Genomic DNA, 18513 nt, shown 5'->3' on the forward strand with positions numbered 1-18513 from the left:
GAAAAGTGTTTAAATATGACAAACATGCAAAAAGAGAAATCAGGAAGGGGCAAGCACTTTTTGTATACTATAGCAGCATATTTTATACATGTTTTGACCTTTTGTTCACAAGCAAAGTTAGTCTTTGTTCAATAAACAGATTTTTGGAAGATCAAGAAAGTTCAACAAAGTTTAAAACTTTCTGTAATATTTTTTTATGTAATTGAGATGAGAGAGTATTTTCAGTGTTTTATTCATATGTTTATTATATGTTTTATTCATGTTTTGTTATGCCTTCATATTAAAGTGTAGTTAATTTGATGAAAATGGTAATAACAATAAAAGTTAAAAAGGAACTTAACAGTTAAAAGTTCTTAGGTCCATTTTTAGTGTAAGCCAAAACCTATCCCAAAATGATACCAATACAGGGCAAAAAGTTAAGGAAAAGAACAAAAGCAGCGTTGTCATTCCTCTGTATGCACGTAACTCGTTCTTGAACGAGCCTCGTATATGCAGTACAAACCATATGGAAATCCTGGAAATACTGAAAGAAAAAAGAAATACATGGAAATAATGGAAAATGAATTCATCAATTTTAAAACATCCTAAAAGTTAAGTCATTGTTGACTTAGTTTTCCTCAAGTGCACTGGGGTAAACCATAAAACTGAATGTCTGTGTCTATGACAAATAAGTTAATCTGTTATTTAAACGAGAGAAACAGTAGTGATATCACAAATGAGGCTATTGAAAGATTGAAAGCAGAGAATGAAAGAGTTGGAGCAGTTTAAAGTGATGACTAACAAAGCTGCAGGTGCAAAAAAAAAAAAAAAACAAGTGTCACCAAGTTCAAATCCCTCCTCCCATCGTCACCCTCCGTCCCGCCTCTCGTGTCCAGTGGGTCGCACTCATCACAAACCGCGGGCCAAACCTCCACCCTTCCACCTGCTGGTGCCCCATCAACGCACCTCTTTAGCAGCGGCTAAAATGGATTAGATTGCACCAAAATAAAAGTTGAATTAAAAAGATGGTCCTCTCACTGGGGAGGTCTCATTTGCATGGGGGCCGGGTGCAGGCACCTAAAGCTGCTCCTACAGTACGAGCACTGTGGAGATATCTGCACAAACATCTCTACCATTGCAGTTAAAACAAATTTACTCCCGGGGCCATTGTGGAGCTTCTTTTAGGAGTGTGTTTAGCATTCAGCTCGGCCAGGAAGCCTTTGTCTGCTCGCTGCTCTTCAAACCTCAGAGTGTCAGGAGGGGCGGGGGGGATCGATTTGATTCTAATCGGAGCATGAAAAGAACATGATCTAACTACTTTCAGAGGCCAGTATATTTAGGCCCACTCCTCTTTGCACTCTCTACATTGCCGCCTCCCCAAAGCTCAAAGACAGCACAATGAAGCTGGCCAATTTAAAAAGCTTTGAATGTCTCGTCAATGACTTTGTAAATGCAAAGCGGAGAGATTTGGAGAGGAGGAGGAGGTGGAGAAGAGGGGAGTGATGGGGCCAGAGAGCAGACATAAAAATTCCAAGAGTTGTTTAAGCGTGGGTGGGTTCATTTGCATCACAGCACCTTGTGAATAATGCTGACCTCTCGGACCGCCCCGGTGCTCGGGCGCAGCCACGGCCTGACGTGCACGCTTTGACCCGGCTCGTTGACTCTCAATGGATACTCTGTCACAAAATAAAAGAGAGGGACGACCCGGCTCGCAGACGGACGGGCATGTGCACTTGTCCTCTTGGTTGACAGCCAGAAAAACAGACACTATACAATATTCCAGTGTTGTGTTTCCACTGTAATATTGTACAGTGGAGTCCTAGAAGTAGCATCTGAACATTCTTAACCACCATACGGCTGTACAGTGAATCCTGTGATTCACCATTCAGGGCCCCACAAACTGGCAGATTTTGGGTCAAATCTTTTTCCCTCAAAATTAAGCCATTTTCCCACAGAAAACACATCTCATTCACCATAAACCAGCCAGCAATAATGAATACATATGTGAAAACATCGGTAAAATGTACCACTGTTAGAAAACCCACAATGTTTACATGTTTAGGATTGGGATAGGATTGGGCATCTTTTGAATTTCAACCCTTCCTGTTTCAATTCTCATTCCGATTCCTAACAATTTAAATCCCTATGCTTTTACAAGCCTAGGTCATAAACATTTGCTCGGTTTAAATGAAGGAGGGGAGGAAGGAGAACTGCAATGTTTAGTCCCGCTTCCCACTGAAGGACGAGCTTCAACAGTCAGTCTGTCCTCAAAACTTGGCAGGCAGGTGAGCACAAGTTAATAAATGATGGTAAACTGTCACTGTACAACAACGGGCAAGACAATTCACTCAACATTGTCCAACAGGAAGATGCTATGACAAGATATACAGTGTAATTATACAGTGTAACTGCATGTGTTATTAGTACAACACTGTATGCCTGCAATTGTTACTGCAAATCATTTTTTTAAATTGAGAGAGGCAGATTATGGGGGCAGGAGTCCCATATACAGTACCCAGAGGCACCAGGTAGCACCTATGACCACATGAGGCCCCCGCTTGGTTTCCATATTTCTTGCATTTCTCTCAACTTCTTTATCAGAATGCTGGCTTTGGCCCCGTTGTGGGCTATGTTCAATAAGAAAAGCACAGGCTTGCATAACAAGTCAGACTTGGCATAACCGTGTCAACCGCTGATGATATCATAGACTGGAGAACAAGCTGGGGGATAGTGACCTCTGGTCCCGGTTTCCCAGTTTAGACCGAATAACACTGGTCTTACCACGGTTTGTTTCTTCATCTATGTTGACATTTACCCTATTTAAAAGTGTGCCACCAAAAGTTGTGTTGTTATTGACTTGTTTGCGAGGACCTGCCTATTTCATAACAACATTGACATTTGACTACAGTGTAGCAATACAATGGCCATATCTATCATTTGTCCAATCACCCCACTGGGAAGATCTTTATAAATGGTCCCATCAGAGGCTCTCAGGCCTGCTGTGAAGTTAAACATAGAAAAGATCGACACCAATCACCCACGACAGGTGCAGCGGCGCTTGTGTATGTGCTTGTGTCTATGATTTAATGCAAACAAGCAGGTGAGGGAGGACATAAAGTGGAGTCCCCCCGCCCACAAGTGATGCAGTCTGCATACAAATCTGCCCCATCCCCTCGGTACTGGCCCCCTTTGCATTGCATCCCGTCCCCTCAACCCCATACGAAGTGGTGACAAAGCTCAGACAGGGTCGCAAACACTCGCTCTATTCATGTGGAGCATGCTGCAGACAGAAGCTCCTGACCTTCAACCTCAGCTGTCGCCACACCGTGGACACTTCACCTGCACTGATATAATAACGACATTGATAGATACATTGTATTTGTACAATTAATAATATTAAGTACTTATAAAATGCCTTTTTAAGATATAGATATAGATTGTTGTGACCAGTAAATTGACATCTGTCTTTTTCACCTCCCTAAAACTACAATATTTTGTGAATATAACATTAGCTTAGTTAGAAATGTTGATAATGGTCCCATTTTAGAAGTATCATGCAGAGGGAAATGTTTATGAGGAGGAATAAATGTCACAGAAGGAATGATAACAATGACTGAGAGAAGAATACATTGTTCAAATGAGCAGAGTTTGAATCGGAGAGCGTCTGCAACCTGACAGAATCCACTTTCTTCTTCACCATCAGAGAGATGAGAGGCCGAAAGAAAATTGTGCAATTTGTCGTAGAGCGTCGCACTGACCTCGACCACACGAAAGAACGCTGACAAGTCACCATGAAAATCGACATAATGACACACTCAATTTAACGTGACAGTTTTCATAACTTCTACAAGATAGCACATCACCACAGCTGAGGTTCAGAGCTAAACATTTTCACGTTTAAATACACAAAATAATAACCAAATACCAAAGTTGAGAGGATGTGGACGCACTAATATGTTAAATTTCGTCAGAGACACCAGACGAGGTCAATTTTTATTGGAGTAAAATACAGTACACAGTACACTGAGCCTATCCCAGCTGTCTTTGGGCCCTGGACTGGTCGCCAGCCAATCACAGGGCACATACTGTATACTGTAAACAAAACAACTATTCACACTCACATTCATACCTATGGACAATTTGGAGTCACCAATTAACCTAACATGTTTTTAGAATGTGGGAGGAAACTGGAGTACCTGGAGAAAACCCACGCATGCACGGGGAGAACCTGCAAACTCCACACAGAGATATCTAGGTCTTCCTGATCTACTGACTGTGTGGCCTGTGTGAGCCATGTTTATTATGATAAATGAATCTCTGTCTGATCATTAATTTAGATTAGGGGTGCCCATTTTTATTTCCACTGAGGTCCACATAGTGAAGTAAGAAAGGGCCACTGTGATATTTTTTTCCAAGTATTTAAATTTTCTTCTTGTAAATTTTCTCTTAATCACGACTTTATTCCCATATTATTTTGACTTTATTCTTGTAACATTACAACTTTTTATGCAACCTAATTTAAAAAGATTACAGCAAAGATTACATTATTCGTGTTTTGATTTTTTCTGGTATTATTACAACTTTCAAAAAAAAAAATTAATATTTCAACTTGCAACTATACAACTAAAACTTTGTCTTCATGATATCGTGTTGTTATTCTCCTAAAATAAAATATTTCTCCTTAGAGTACAACTTTTTCTCTTCATAATTTGAATTTATTATTGCAAAATTACTGCTGATTTTTTTTATTTCCATTTCCTTGTTAACTTACTTGCCCTTTCCCCTATTTCTTTTTACTTTTTTCACTTTTCACAAATGTTTCAGACAAAATGATTAGGCATTGACAAAACAACTGAAAAAAATGCAGTTTTTAAATTATCCTTTTTTATTATTAAGAGAGGCTGCACGCAGGCCACACAGCTAGGAGACCCGAGTTTGACTCTCTTTGTGTGGAGTTTGCATGTTCTCCCTGTGCATGCGTGGGTTTTCTCCGGGTACTCCGGTTACCCCCACATCCAAAAACATGTTAGGTTAATTGGCGACTCAAAATTGTCCATAGGTATGAATGTGAGTGTTAATGGTTGTTTGTCTACAATCTATATATCTATATATGTCTCCACAGACTCCAGCAAACCACAGTGCCATTATCTACAAATGGTGAAAACATGGAACAGTGGTGAAACCTTCCCAGGATCGGCCGGCATTCCCACACTTTGTCAAGAGGCCATCTACTCATCATTCTTCTTTAAAAAGGGCTTGTCCCTTCCTGATTTCTTATTTTTTGCATGTTTGTAACACATAAATGTCTCAGATCATCAAATAAAAAATCCAAATCTACATGGCCCTGTGTGAAAAGGTGATTGCCCCCCACCCCCTGTTAAAACCCACCTAAGATTAATTGAGATCCATCAGTCTGGAAAATGTTATAAAGCCATTTCTAAAGCTTTGAGACTCCAGCAAACCACAGCAACATGGAACAGTAGTGAACTTTCCCAGGAGTGGCTGGCCAACCAAAATGACCCCGAGTGCGCAGCAATGACTCATCCAAGAGGTCACAAAAGACCCCACAACAACATCCAAAGATCTGCAGGCCTCACTTGCCTCAGTTCAGGTCAGTGTTCATGACTGCACCATTAGAAAGACACTGGGCAAAAATGGCCTGTAGGGCAAACTTCCAAGATGAAAATGACAAAAAGAACATTAAGGCTCCTCTAAATTTTGCCAGAAAACATATTGATGATCCCCAAGACTCTTAGGAAAAAGTGTGTGTCCCATTACATCTGGCATGAAAGTAACAATGCATTTCAGTAAAATATGGTGGAGATTATGATGGAGAACACATTTTAAGTGACTCGACTGAGTGCTCATTGTGCATTTTCCAGGCTTTAGCCAGAGGCAGTATAGTTACAAACAAATCCTCTGTTACCACTAAAACATATGTTCGCTTTGTGGGTCAATTTCAGGTATCTGTTGTACTTGTGAAAGACACTAGCTGGCTACAGGGAGTATATATATATAACTCCCCATTAGTAATGTAATTGCATGTGACGTGATGTCAGTCATGTTATGTGGCTAGAGTGTAGCTGAGTGCATGTATGCACAGGATGCAGTATACCAGGCTATGAATGAAACATTCATATACATACGTAGTCATACATGGAAGATGGAAGAGTTTATATGTACGAGTGCACATGTATGTTACTGTGTATATTGTTTGAGTTTAATAATAAATAATTATTTAAAAATAATTAAATAAATTAATTAATTAAATAATAATTATTTAATAATAAATAATTTATTTAATAATAAAAGAAATGTGTTGTTAAATGTGTTTAAGAAATTTGCTCCATTTTTATTTCATTTAGGAGTGCATGTGCTGTTAAGGCACCAGCATATACTACACCGGCTCACTACTCTCTGCAAACCCTCTTGTGTAGCCTGACATGCTCCCCTGGAAAAAATATAACCTCACAGACTGTAAAGGCTGTGTTTGGTCAGCATTTCTTGTGTGTACACGACTTGACTGGGAGTATACAGCTGAAATAATGTCAGGTTCTCAATAGTAGTTCAAATTAGGCAAGACTGTGTTACAATGCAGGAAAGCATTGCTGGAGATGTTCAAACATCCCATCAGACATCCAAAGATGACCGACAGGTGTACTTGATGATGCTCTGATGATCGTTTGCTTGCTGTCTGGTAAAATGGCACATAGAGTGGTCTATTGATTGTGATGCCGGCAACAAAAGACAAAAACCCGGACGCAACATTCCAGTCTGCTTCCGCTCCAGCAAACACCCTCTGCCATCTTCTCCCCCTGTTGAACATCTCAACTCCTTCATACTGACTTGTGTGGAGAGACTCCTGTCACTTACTCTTTGAGACACAAAAAAATCACAGTATCCAAGGATAGAAAGAGATTCTCCACAGCCTCTTAAAATGTGGATATTAAGGGAAGTAAACACAGAAGCACAATGTGGGGGTTAAACAAAAAGGTGGCTCATTAACGTGACAAACCAGTATCTTGAACCAGCAGGGAGCACAATAACGAGTCCCTGCAACCGTGGAACGACCGACGGAGGAGCTTCTCATTACGGCTAAGGGGTGAAAATTGGGGAGCGTTTGACAAGTAGAGCAAGAAAAGATTGAAATAAGGGCTGTTTTTCTTGTCGTAATTGCGTTTGCTTAGCGTGCTGGAAACAACAGACGAGGCGGTACAGGGCAAGGCTGGGACAATAAGCTTTAATAGTGGCCGCTTCTCGTGGGAACTTGACCGTGATCCGCACCACTATTGCTCGCTGTTTATCTCCTTTTCCAGGCCTCGTTTAATTGCGCTGTATCAGACACATACGGCCGTGTGTAGGTTGGACATGCAGACAGTGGTTCTAGTGAGGGGGCACACTTCAGTCTGGAGTGTCGGGTCCGAGCAGCTCTGGGAGGCTGAGGAGTGCCTCCCTAATTAGCGTCAGGCTGATGCAGGACGCCTCTATGGGCTGTCTTTTGTTCAGCAGCCTCTTCTTCCTCCCAGGCTGTCACGTTACTTTTCTTTGGGCCCTCAAATGATGTCCTCACCGCACAAACACTGCATTTGTGCAGCACAACAATCTTTCAGGACGGTGCTTTCCATTTTCAATAAATATATGCTGAATGGAGGATCTGCTACACTACAAACAGACACAAAGTGGAACAGTTCAACTCTGTTTAGCTCTGTTTCCACTACAAATTATGGCTTGGTTTGGTATGGTGCACATTTTTGGGGTGTTTTCGTTGTCATCAAATCACACTTTACAGCACATATCCATTCATGAACTAGTTGCAGTAGTACTGCACAGTTCATTTGTGTTACAGTTGACAAGGAATCAACAATAAATGTTCTGATAATAGCCAGGGTGTTAATTAACGTTTTTATAAAGTGGACAGAGGGAAAAGAGGGCATTTAAAGCAGGCGAAGATGTTATTCTCAAAATGTGAAATTCACATTTTCAACTGTAATAATGATTTAGAGTGCATGAGAAAGCAAACGTATTAACATTGCACAACACAGCAGCAACAGAACCAATGTAGTAATAGCAGTACAGAGCAAACTGCTACCACTAATGAGTTTATTGGAAATGGCAACTGTAACACGCATGACTTTCACACCAACAGCTGGGTAGCACAACCAACATGTCAGAGCGTATGCAGAAGTTGGATGCTGACGACTACGGGCATCTGGGAGTGTTAAAAAAAATACGTCAAGAGGTTGATGACAGCCACAGCTGAATGACTGGATGCTAATTCGAGCTTTTGTAGACCACGCACCACAACTAATTTAATAAAAGCTTTAATTAGATCATTTACAGAACACTGTAGACTCCACACTGGAAACACAAGAGCACTGAGGTTTAAAGCTGTACCAAACAGGGCCACTTGGTGGTCAAAATGATAACAAAATGATACATAATAACTGATGGATACTGTACGAAATAGATCAAAACCACTTTTTGGTATCGTAGTGGTAAACGGGGCTGGAGAAAATGCGGTCCGCTGATTGGTTAACAGAGAATTACTGTCGCAGCACTCGGAAGTGATAGGGTATAGATTAGTTTTTATACAACTTTTAGTCAAACTGAGGTGTACCGAACCGTAGACATGTGACTACATTCTCCTGTTGAGCTTCTCTTTGTCTCTCAGCCTTCGGTCTAGCAAAGGACGCAATTATTTCCAACTGATTTTTGCATAGAAACACAATTATTCATTGAGAACTAAATGAGATTTTGCACATTCTACGGCGGCCGTGAAACCCTGCTATTCACCACCATTCAGTGCACCAAACCCACCACCCCCCCACCTCCTTTTGGAAGCCATGAGATGGAGAGCGGTCCACTGCAGCTGCTATTCACAACGACGAGATAATTGTTAATGAAAAGTCATTGCGCGGCATTATGTTGTCGGCGGAATCATTGTTCATCTCATTGAAATCTATATGGAGGAGCAGAGTGTTTCCTTTGAGTTTGGGTATTGAGGATCTGTTGCCTGGTAACTAATAAAGGGCCCAATCACGCACTGTATTGGCCAAGATGGGCTGCAGACTGGCCCGCCTCAACAATGCCACGTTTGTAAAAAGGCGGTGATACAAGTTAATGATGCTTGTTCAACAAAACATTAATGGGCTTCTTCACGCTCTAATATGCCATGGGATGGGTTGTGAATGAGGTGGGGGGGACTCCAAAGAATGGGGGGGGGTGACTTTAACACTGCACTTTTAACAACTTTGTGCGTTTTTCTTAATAATACTTGTGGGACGAGCTTGAAACACACAGCTTGCTACACACAAACATGCTATTAATTACACAACTTAGTACAACTTTAGTCCTGAATCATCTTTTTCTTGAAGCCCCCCTTGTTTAAAGTGAATTTTCATTGGACTGAATGGGCGAGTGATTAATTGCCCATCGTGATGTGAAAGGGGCTGAATAGTGGCGCAGAGCCGCTGCCCTCCAAAGCATAAAAAAGGAGGTTGATAGTTGTCCCGAGATGGTGAAGGAGTATTGGGCCACACTGAAGACAAAATGATACAAAATCAGAATTCTACTATGGGAAGAAAGCTATCAAATAACAAGAGCGTCAAAATGCTACAAGGATGAGGCCTGGAGATTATAAAGTTGTGACATTAGGATCCTGAACGTGCATATCGGACAGTCCAAAGAGGGGGCCGTCTTCAAGGGGCATGGTGTACAGCTACAGGGATTTGTAACTATATCAAAATAACATTAAACAGGAGAAACAATATCAAATATTTTCTTCATGTCTGTCTGATGTCACTTTCAGCCCTTTTGTGATAAGAAGATGAAACAAATAATACAAAACAGTGCAGCTTACGTTTTAACACTCCATTGCATGCACCAAACCTTCTGCTGCTTCCAAAACATGAACTTTGACCCGACTCTGACAAAACGTGTACATGCTGCAAATGTGACCGGCATAGTGCGCACGTAATGCAACTAAAATTTAATTTGGGGAAAATTAAATGCAAATGAGCTAACGTCTGCCTTGACACACAATGTGAACTTCAGCGGATTTGTGTGTTATTTCTCCAGTTTGTCCTCATTCAGACAATAATGGATTTTTTTATCAATATTTTAATATGCAACTGGTGAGAAAATAACTTCCAATTTTGTTTGCTATTGGTATGCCTTTTCAGGACCTACATGCTTCAAGATGGACGGTTACAACTTTTTTTAAGAAAAAATGTGACTTTATTCATGTTATGACTTAAATTTCATTATTTTATTAGCGTTTAACTTACCATTTCTTCGAGTCTTTTTCATCTATGTGATCGGTATTGGTATTGGAACATCCCTAATGAATACATAAATGAATGCATCACACAGTTGTCTAGTGACAATGACTAAGTGTCGTTCCAAAGACGAGACTAGTGACGTGTTTGTGATATATATATATATATATATATATATATATGCGTGTGTGTGTGTATGTGATAATTATGCAAAAAAAAGTAAGTAAGTAATTAATAAAGTACATTTGTTACACCAGTTTCATATTGTAGTTTTTGCATGAAATGATTCATGCCGGGCTCTGTACTTAGACGATGCAGATGAGCAAAAAACAAAAAAAAAATGGAGCCTTGTCCCGCCGAGCAGAATAAAAGGGAATCACAGGATATTTTTTTTGCCCTTAAATGGACTAATTTTCTCCTTGAATTATGAAAGTAATGGCGAGGTAACAGCCTGTGCTTGCTCAGTACCCGGCGGCTTAATGCCCGCTAAACCCTTCCACGTGGCTCCACTAGTCCTGGCAATTAGGCCTCATTACAGCCTCATAAAGGCCCTCGTTTGGGGGATTACTTCAGAGACAATGAAATTTTATCGTGCAGAATTATGGAAAAATAATATTAGAGCTTGCACGGTGCGATGAAGGGGGCGCACGCCACGCATCATTCCGCATGGTTGGCGTATGCTCACACACACACACACACACACAGAAACAAAGTGTTTGCTTTGCCATACTGTGTGTGTGTGTGTGTGTGTGTATGTACATGTTACACACCAGGCTGACTTTATTACAGCAATTACGTTCAGTGTGTGATGAGACAGTTTGTCATTAAAAACTTTGTGAAGGTATACAACATCATATATAACATCCTCCTCTTCTAAACCCATTTCATACAATGTAGATTATTCCACTCTTTGTATCACAACTCCAAACGCATTGAGCATTCATTTCCGCGTCCGATGAGGGGCTACTTGGCAGATGAAAGCAGAAGCTAAAACCAGCAGTGACCCTCTCCGGCCAAGCACCCCGCAGGGGGATCAAACCCGCTAATTATCGTCACAAGATGAGGGATTAACGCATTTCTGAAATAACTGCCTGTTTACCCCCATGGCGGCCTGACCTTTATAAACACTTTCTAATTGAATCCTAATCGCCATCAAATAACCACGCTTGCAGAGGGGAGCGCTCCAGACTCGCCACCAATCCACAAACCGACTCCGATTGCTGAAAGTGAGCGGATCCAAAAGTGTGATTATAAAGGCAATTACCGCAATTCCTTAAATCGCATTTGTAATAATATATCACACTAAAGAATTTGGAAGAGGCTGGTCTAGTTCCAACTGCTTGAGGGGGAAGAATATGACTTACATAACTTATGGGATATTTCAATTGGTACACCAGTGCAAAGACTTGATTAGATCATGATTACTATGATGGTTTACATCATAATGAAAGCCGTCTTCCTAATAATTCAAGCCTCTCGTGGAGACATACAATGTCATGTTTGGTTCCATAAAAAGGAACTCTGGTGCATTTGTTCTGCTAGTTTGGTCAAGTGTGAATGCCATCACCTGACACCAAACAAGATGGCTGAGACCACTTGGGAGAGTCCACTTGATCAGAACAAATATGAATGGTACATGGACCAAGTATGCTGACCAGTGTTAATGGCTGACGAATGGCTGTCTTCAAGTGCTCCTATACTGCGCTCCCAGAATTTACAATTCCTTGCCCCCTTAGAATTTTTAGAAGTAGAATGGGAGGCAGAGCATTTAGTTACCAGGCTCCTCCGTTGTGGAACCATCTCCTCAACTCAATCCAGGAGGAAGTCACCCTCTCCCTATTTAAGATAAGATAAGATAAGATATGCCTTTATTCGTCCCGCAGTGGGGAAATTTGCAAAGTCAACTCAAAACGTACGTCTTTGCTAATAGTTAGAACTGAGCCTTGATATGCTGATATGTATCAGAGACATTCCTCTAGGTTCCTTGGACTAAGACTAAGACTTCTGGCTTGATCTACCATCTATCCCTCTATTCTTATATCTTAACCAAACAGATCGAGACTGACGGCCGCCCCACAAAGCCTGGGTTTCTGTTCAAGCTTTCAAGGTTCCTTGCCTCAATCACCAAATGGGGTTTCAGTTGGCTCTCTGTTTTTCATTTATGAATGTGATCTCCAGGTGTAAAGTGCCATGAGCTGTTGTTATGATTTGGCGCTATATAAATAGATAAACAGATTGATGATTGATTCAGAAATGACACATAAGAGAAAGTATGTCTGAAGTGCTGTCTCTCTGCAAACATTGTTCTATTAAAAAGTATACGTATTTTTGAAGCTTTTCATTAACTCTAAAATAGTAATAGTATTTCAATTATTATTATTTATTGACTTACTTACAAAAAAAGAAAATAGTTTAAATATGCAAGTGAACACTGTGAGCTGTTTCACGTATGTTGTCTCTCCAGTGTAACCGTTCTCGAACATGAAAAAGAAAAACCCTGAGCATTATTCATCCATCCATCCATCCATTTTCTACCGCTTATCCTCACAAGGGTGGCAGACGTGCTGGAGCCTATCCCAGCTGTCTTCGGGCAAGAGGTGGGGTGCACCCTGGACTCGCCGCCAGCCAATCACAGGGCACATACAGACAAACAACCACAGACCACCCAAAGCATTATCACAGATAAATATTAGTGTTTCACTTACTTCTTAGTTAAAGCTTTATGTCGACGATTCCCATCCATATGGTGGTGTTGTCCATTAGCACCTGCAAATGAGACAAATGTAGATTGTTAACATTGTTGAGTGGTAACTTGACATGGTTCTGTGTCAAGTGTTACCACACAGTTGCATTCAATGACCCACAAATAACCACTTTTTGTGTTACATAACAATGGTGCATGAAAACTGTAGTGGTCCACATACTGAAAACATGAATGCTCCGATACATTTTGTAAATTAGAAATGCTAAAACCAATCCATTATAGGTCATTATAGGCTGACAAAATCTGCCTCTGTCCAAAACTGGCCCCAGGGCCACACTTTGGATAGAGATAAATATTGTTGTTAGATGCCAAATTAGTGCTTCACTTACTTCTTGGCTGACTGTTCATGTTGACAAGTGTCTTGCTGCTTTTGTGTTGTCTGTTAAGACCTGCAATTTGGACAAATTGGGACAAGTGCATCTCATTAAATATGAATATCTATGTAGTGAATTACACATACACATATATAAGATGTATTTATCAGCTTCTTCCTCATTTTATGAAACTTTACAGCTAACAAAACCTCAAATTCAGTGTGCTTCATAACATTTGAAAACATGTTGTAAACTGCTACTTTCTCTAATCAGCAAATGGGCAGCATAAACTTCCTGAGCCTTAAATTGGTGTCTGAATTTAAATCAAACAACTTTATTGAAAGTCATATCTACTATATTAATTATAGTTCAAAATGTTGATGTAACCTACATTTTTTTCTATCGACTATAACCACAAAGATGCATTTTCTGTCACTTGTGTGTTTAGCTATGCATAAGTACTGCATTTGAAGTCAAATATGTATAAAAAGCAGGCACATTTCTATATTAGACAGGCTACTCATAAATGTGGTCAAGAGAAAATTGTAATGGGAGGGGAAGGGCTGTCAGTCACGTGGTTTGGCATGCTGACAGTATAAACCATGCAGCACGTGGGTGACGCTGAAGGGTCCACCCCACCCACCCTTCCTTGGGGTCCCTTTTGTTGCGCCATCAAACATAAGCACCTTTGCCAGCTCCCGAGGGGATCACATTGATACAGATCAGACATGTCGAGGTCCTTCTACGTGGACTCCCTCATCGTCAAGGATGCTGCTGCTGCGGTCAGACCCGGGGCAGCCGAGCACCCGGTGGCACACGACTTCCTCCTACCCATCAGCATGCACACCCCGGGCGTCTTGTCGGTGGCTGCGGCTCCGGCGTGCCCCTCCAGGAAGAGTGGCGCTTTCTGCGTGTGCCCGCTGTGCGTCACTACGCACATCCACTCGTCCCGGAGCGGCGTGTCGGCTCTTAAGGGGCATTTTGCCGGCGCTGAGGCGGCTCAGTACTGCCACAGGCTGTCCCAACACCACCAGCAGACTCCCTCTCTGGCGCACCCAGGACATGCACCTGTTTGCACGGCCACCTTCAGCGTCACGGACCCTCGAAGGTACCACTGCATCTCTATGGGTAAGAAGCACCACGGACATCCATGTAGAATGTTATGGACGCTTCAAGAGCCTAAAGGTCCAACTTTATCTTCAGGCGCCTCAGAGAGCACACACATCCAGAACGGCAAACGCATGCGCACGGCGTTCACCAGCACGCAGCTCCTGGAACTCGAGCGAGAGTTCTCCAACAACATGTACCTGTCGCGCCTGCGTAGGATCGAGATCGCCACCTACTTGAGCCTGTCCGAGAAGCAGGTGAAAATCTGGTTCCAGAACCGGCGCGTCAAGCACAAGAAGGAGGGCAAGGCCGCGCAGAGGAGCGCGCACGGCGGCTGCAAGTGCACCGGCGCGCACGGTGGCCCGGCGGACTACCCGCGGTCCGAGGACGAGGAATCCCTCTCACCTGCCTCAGCTTCTGAGGAGAAGGACGGGGCGATCATGTGACTCGGCCACTGGCACTTGAGTTTGGACCTGGACCTCCTGCATGAAAAGAGAAACTTTTGTCACTGTGAATGCATTGATCACATGTTGACCTGCATTCCCTCTTGGAGGTTCCTATAAAATGTGACCTATGACCCATCACTGTGCGCGTGACAAAGCCCTTATAGAAGCAATATATCAAATAATAGCATATAGGACAACCTGTGTGGACCCTGTACGCAAATATCTTTTCAATCTATTGTGTATATGTGTATTTATTGCAATAATAAACATGTTGGATTTACTTTTTAATGTACATCTTTGTCATAGGTGCTTCAACTAAATTATTGACCTGTACAGATATGTTCAAAATTACATATAAAAGATACTTATTGGACGCTTCATTAGGCCCACCTGCACAATCTACTGTTATCCAATGTATAAAAAAGGTCTGATGGTCTCAATGTCATAATATGTTGATTATTAGGTTGCTGTTTGCAACTTTTGTCCCAGGATGGAGTGAGCAAAATATTATAAAGAGTTAGTGCAATTGAATGTGCACCAGTGCAAAGAATAGGCTACAACCACAATGATATAAACATACTGTTCAATTATTTCAATGTGTGAATTAAAAAGAAGCCTAATTAGAGTAGACGATTTTTGATTCAAACATACATTTGCATATCATTAGATGGTGCAGGTGTTTCTAATACTGTAGCCAGTGAGTGTAGGTTATAGAACATAGTTGAAAACAAACTGAAAAAAAAACAATGACATGGCAGAAGAAACAAGGCTTTGGAGGCATTAGCTAAGTGTCAATCTAACTTTAAGGTGTAACTTAAATCAATTTTATAATTGTACTTATTAACTTTGATGTATTTATGAGTTACTTATATAAAAAACACAAATACAGTTGAACAAACTGAACAAAAGAACATAAAATGGCACAATTTTTTGGGAGTTGTTCGCTAAATATGAATCAAACTTGAAGGGTTTTAAATCAACAATGCACCTGATGAATTACATTGGAAACTTGCACCAATTTGCATCATATTTTATTAACATGACCATTTACTTATATCGTATACATTCAAATAGAACGTTAATTTCCTTGAGTTTTTCTATTTGAAATCTGTTTCCTACCTCATACAATTGAATGCTATGGATATTATTTTTACATCATCTTAAAATATATATAATATATATAATAATATATATAATAGATATTTATAATAGATATTTATACATTTTTATTTGACATAGCTGGTGGCTGTAGACTTTATCTATACTATACTTTATCAGGAAATACATTTACATGATTGCGAGTGGAGCCCTCATTTCTAAGAACGCTGGTGATAATGGCTTCTTTTGAAAAAAAAAAAAAACGATTTTTTTTCTTTCTTTTTGGTCATCCAAAGCGAGTTTAATTGCGTTTTGGGTCCCACGTCGGCTGATTGTATGCTGCCATTTGGGCGCACGGCAGAGAAGACAGGATATATAGAAGCGGCCAAAGGCTTTGACAGGTTAGATTGTCCCGCTTGGGGACACGCATTTAGGGGAAGACCCCCCGACGGCAGCGGAGCTCAGACCGCTTTGAGGGGCATCGACAGGGTTCCACGCAGACCCACACAAGCGAGTTTAGTCACTGTTTCATTAGGGCCCATTTGAACCTTTCAACTTGGGGGACGAATGCAAAGACCTCTGAGGAGGGGATTATGGGGGGGGGCGAGGGGTAGTTGCTTAAAAATTAGCTGACGCCTAATTTAACTCGTTTCTGTCAGTTTGGGATACATTCCTAATTGAGAGGGGAAGCAGGTGAAGTTTTGGGTCCCACGCAGACCCATTCAACGAGGGAATAAATGGCCCCCTTTCACACCCTGCTGATGATCATATATTATTGGGTCCTTATTAAAGTGAAATAGCAGGTGCTGTATCCATTCTCTCATTTTAACGTCTACATATTTGGCATCCCTCAAAACGAGATGAAATTAACGTTAAATGAGATGTAAATGATGCTAAATGTGCTTTTGAAGGTGCTTCATACACCTAGTAAGACCTGTGTGTGCGAGTGTGCGCGCGCGTGCGTGTTGTGACCATTGAAAAAGTGGCAATTACGCATGACAAAAGACAATTAATACGAGTGCCTTTGAGCAGCCTGCAGCTGCCGTTTGACGAGGAACGGCGAGTGAGGAGGGGGAGGGAGGTGTGCACTTTTATTTGATCGCCAATGCATTTGTGACGACGTCTCAATGATAACAAACGACTCGTTAGAACAGTGGCGATTAACTCGTCCGTTCAGAACTCCACTGGGAAATCGGTGTAATTAGACATGGCGAGGTTGCACTATAGCTGCTAACTAAGCACAAGCTGGTGCAGTCTATTATTGTGCAATACCCAATGTTTTGTTATCTGACATAATGATTGGAATAAACATGCTGAAAACAAGAGCCGTTCAGAAGTGGGGTTGCTTTGACTCATCTCAGTGGGGTTCTTAAATGTGGAATGTTAACATGTGCCATCATCCTATGCTACACTTTGGTTTGGCGAAGTGTGCACCTGCTTGCAAACTTATTTAAGTGTCGTTGAACATAACCTATTGTTGTAGACGGTCTTTTTTTGTTTCAGCAGCACGCTGGACAGCTCCCAGCATGGCTCCCAGACCGGAAGTTGCTGGACTTCCTGGCCCTGCCGTAATGATTCCTGAGCCAATCGTGTTGTTTCTCTACTGTGGCCATTAGCTGCAAGATAAACGTATGGATGGTAATAATTCCATTAAACTTCAGTTGTCCATTCAAGTGACGTTGAAGCCACGTATCAGCAACGCTGGGCAGTAACATGTTGAAATAAATTCAGGCAGCAGTACTTTGGTTACATCATAACACCCGACCCTTCCACCAGCGCTCTCTGCTGGACAGCAGAGGACGAGCATTCACTTCCTGCACAGAGCACCTTACAAAATTGACTCTGTAGAAAATAAAGAAATAAATAAAGCTGAAGATTAAATTAATGTGCAGTGTTGATATTTAACAATTACTACCAAATACACAAGATTGTTTTAATCATGTTTGGACAATGACCTTTCAGACTCATGGAATTGTCCTAAGTCTAAAACCAACCCCCTCCACCCCACGGTGCCCCTGGTTTGGACTGACATAGCAGGTAAGGAAGTACAGTATGTTTGTTATTATTGTGGTTGTATTAGCAGTGGTGTATTCGCTGACCATATCGGACAGAAAAGCTGCAAAGTACAAAAGCTATGATAAACATTGTTTAAATGAATAGATATTTAACAAAATGAGCATTATTAGTTTCCTAAAAGTACAATTGTTCTCACTGGATGGTGCAGGTGTACCTAATAAAGTGGCAGGTCAGTGTAAACCATAGCAGTAAATGAAAAACACAAAAAAATCCAATCCACTTTGAGTTGATTATGCATGAATATGCACTTTTGACCTTAATATCAACAAGCCAAACTCTCCAAAGTGGTTATGGACTTTTTTGTTGTTATCTTAAGTCCAAAAAGGCTTTTCGTGCAGTAAAGTCCCGCAAATGTGTCAACCTCCTTGGCCAGTTTGCGGCCTTTCCCAAAAGTTGAGATCCTTTTGTTTGTAGAACAAGGACAGTTTTCTTTTTTTCGGGCAACATGTGGA

At 41.3% G+C, this 18513-nt stretch overlaps 1 protein-coding gene and 1 long non-coding RNA gene across 4 annotated transcripts in view; one reads left to right on the forward strand and one right to left on the reverse strand.

The window, feature by feature from the left end:
- LOC144898355 (uncharacterized) overlaps positions 1-18513 on the reverse strand; it is a 57074-nt gene that overhangs the window by 35073 nt on the left and 3488 nt on the right. For all 3 annotated transcript variants that reach the window (XR_013627270.1, XR_013627271.1, XR_013627272.1), the window contains exons 2-4: positions 14847-14923; positions 13350-13409; positions 12962-13022 (exon numbers count right to left, since the gene is read on the reverse strand). This is a non-coding gene — a long non-coding RNA (uncharacterized LOC144898355). The remainder of the gene's footprint in view (positions 1-12961; positions 13023-13349; positions 13410-14846; positions 14924-18513) is intronic.
- On the forward strand, positions 13980-15155 carry gsx2 (GS homeobox 2). The gene is made up of 2 exons (XM_058072751.2): positions 13980-14462; positions 14538-15155. Exons 1-2 carry the CDS (start codon positions 14063-14065, stop codon positions 14885-14887), a joined length of 750 nt encoding a protein of 249 aa, XP_057928734.2. The 5' UTR covers positions 13980-14062; the 3' UTR covers positions 14888-15155.

The sequence above is a fragment of the Doryrhamphus excisus genome, linkage group LG4 (genome assembly GCF_037039965.1).
Source record: "Doryrhamphus excisus strain RoL-2023G ecotype Guam linkage group LG4, RoL_Dexc_Guam_v1.1, whole genome shotgun sequence".
Classification (NCBI taxonomy): domain Eukaryota; kingdom Metazoa; phylum Chordata; class Actinopteri; order Syngnathiformes; family Syngnathidae; genus Doryrhamphus; species Doryrhamphus excisus.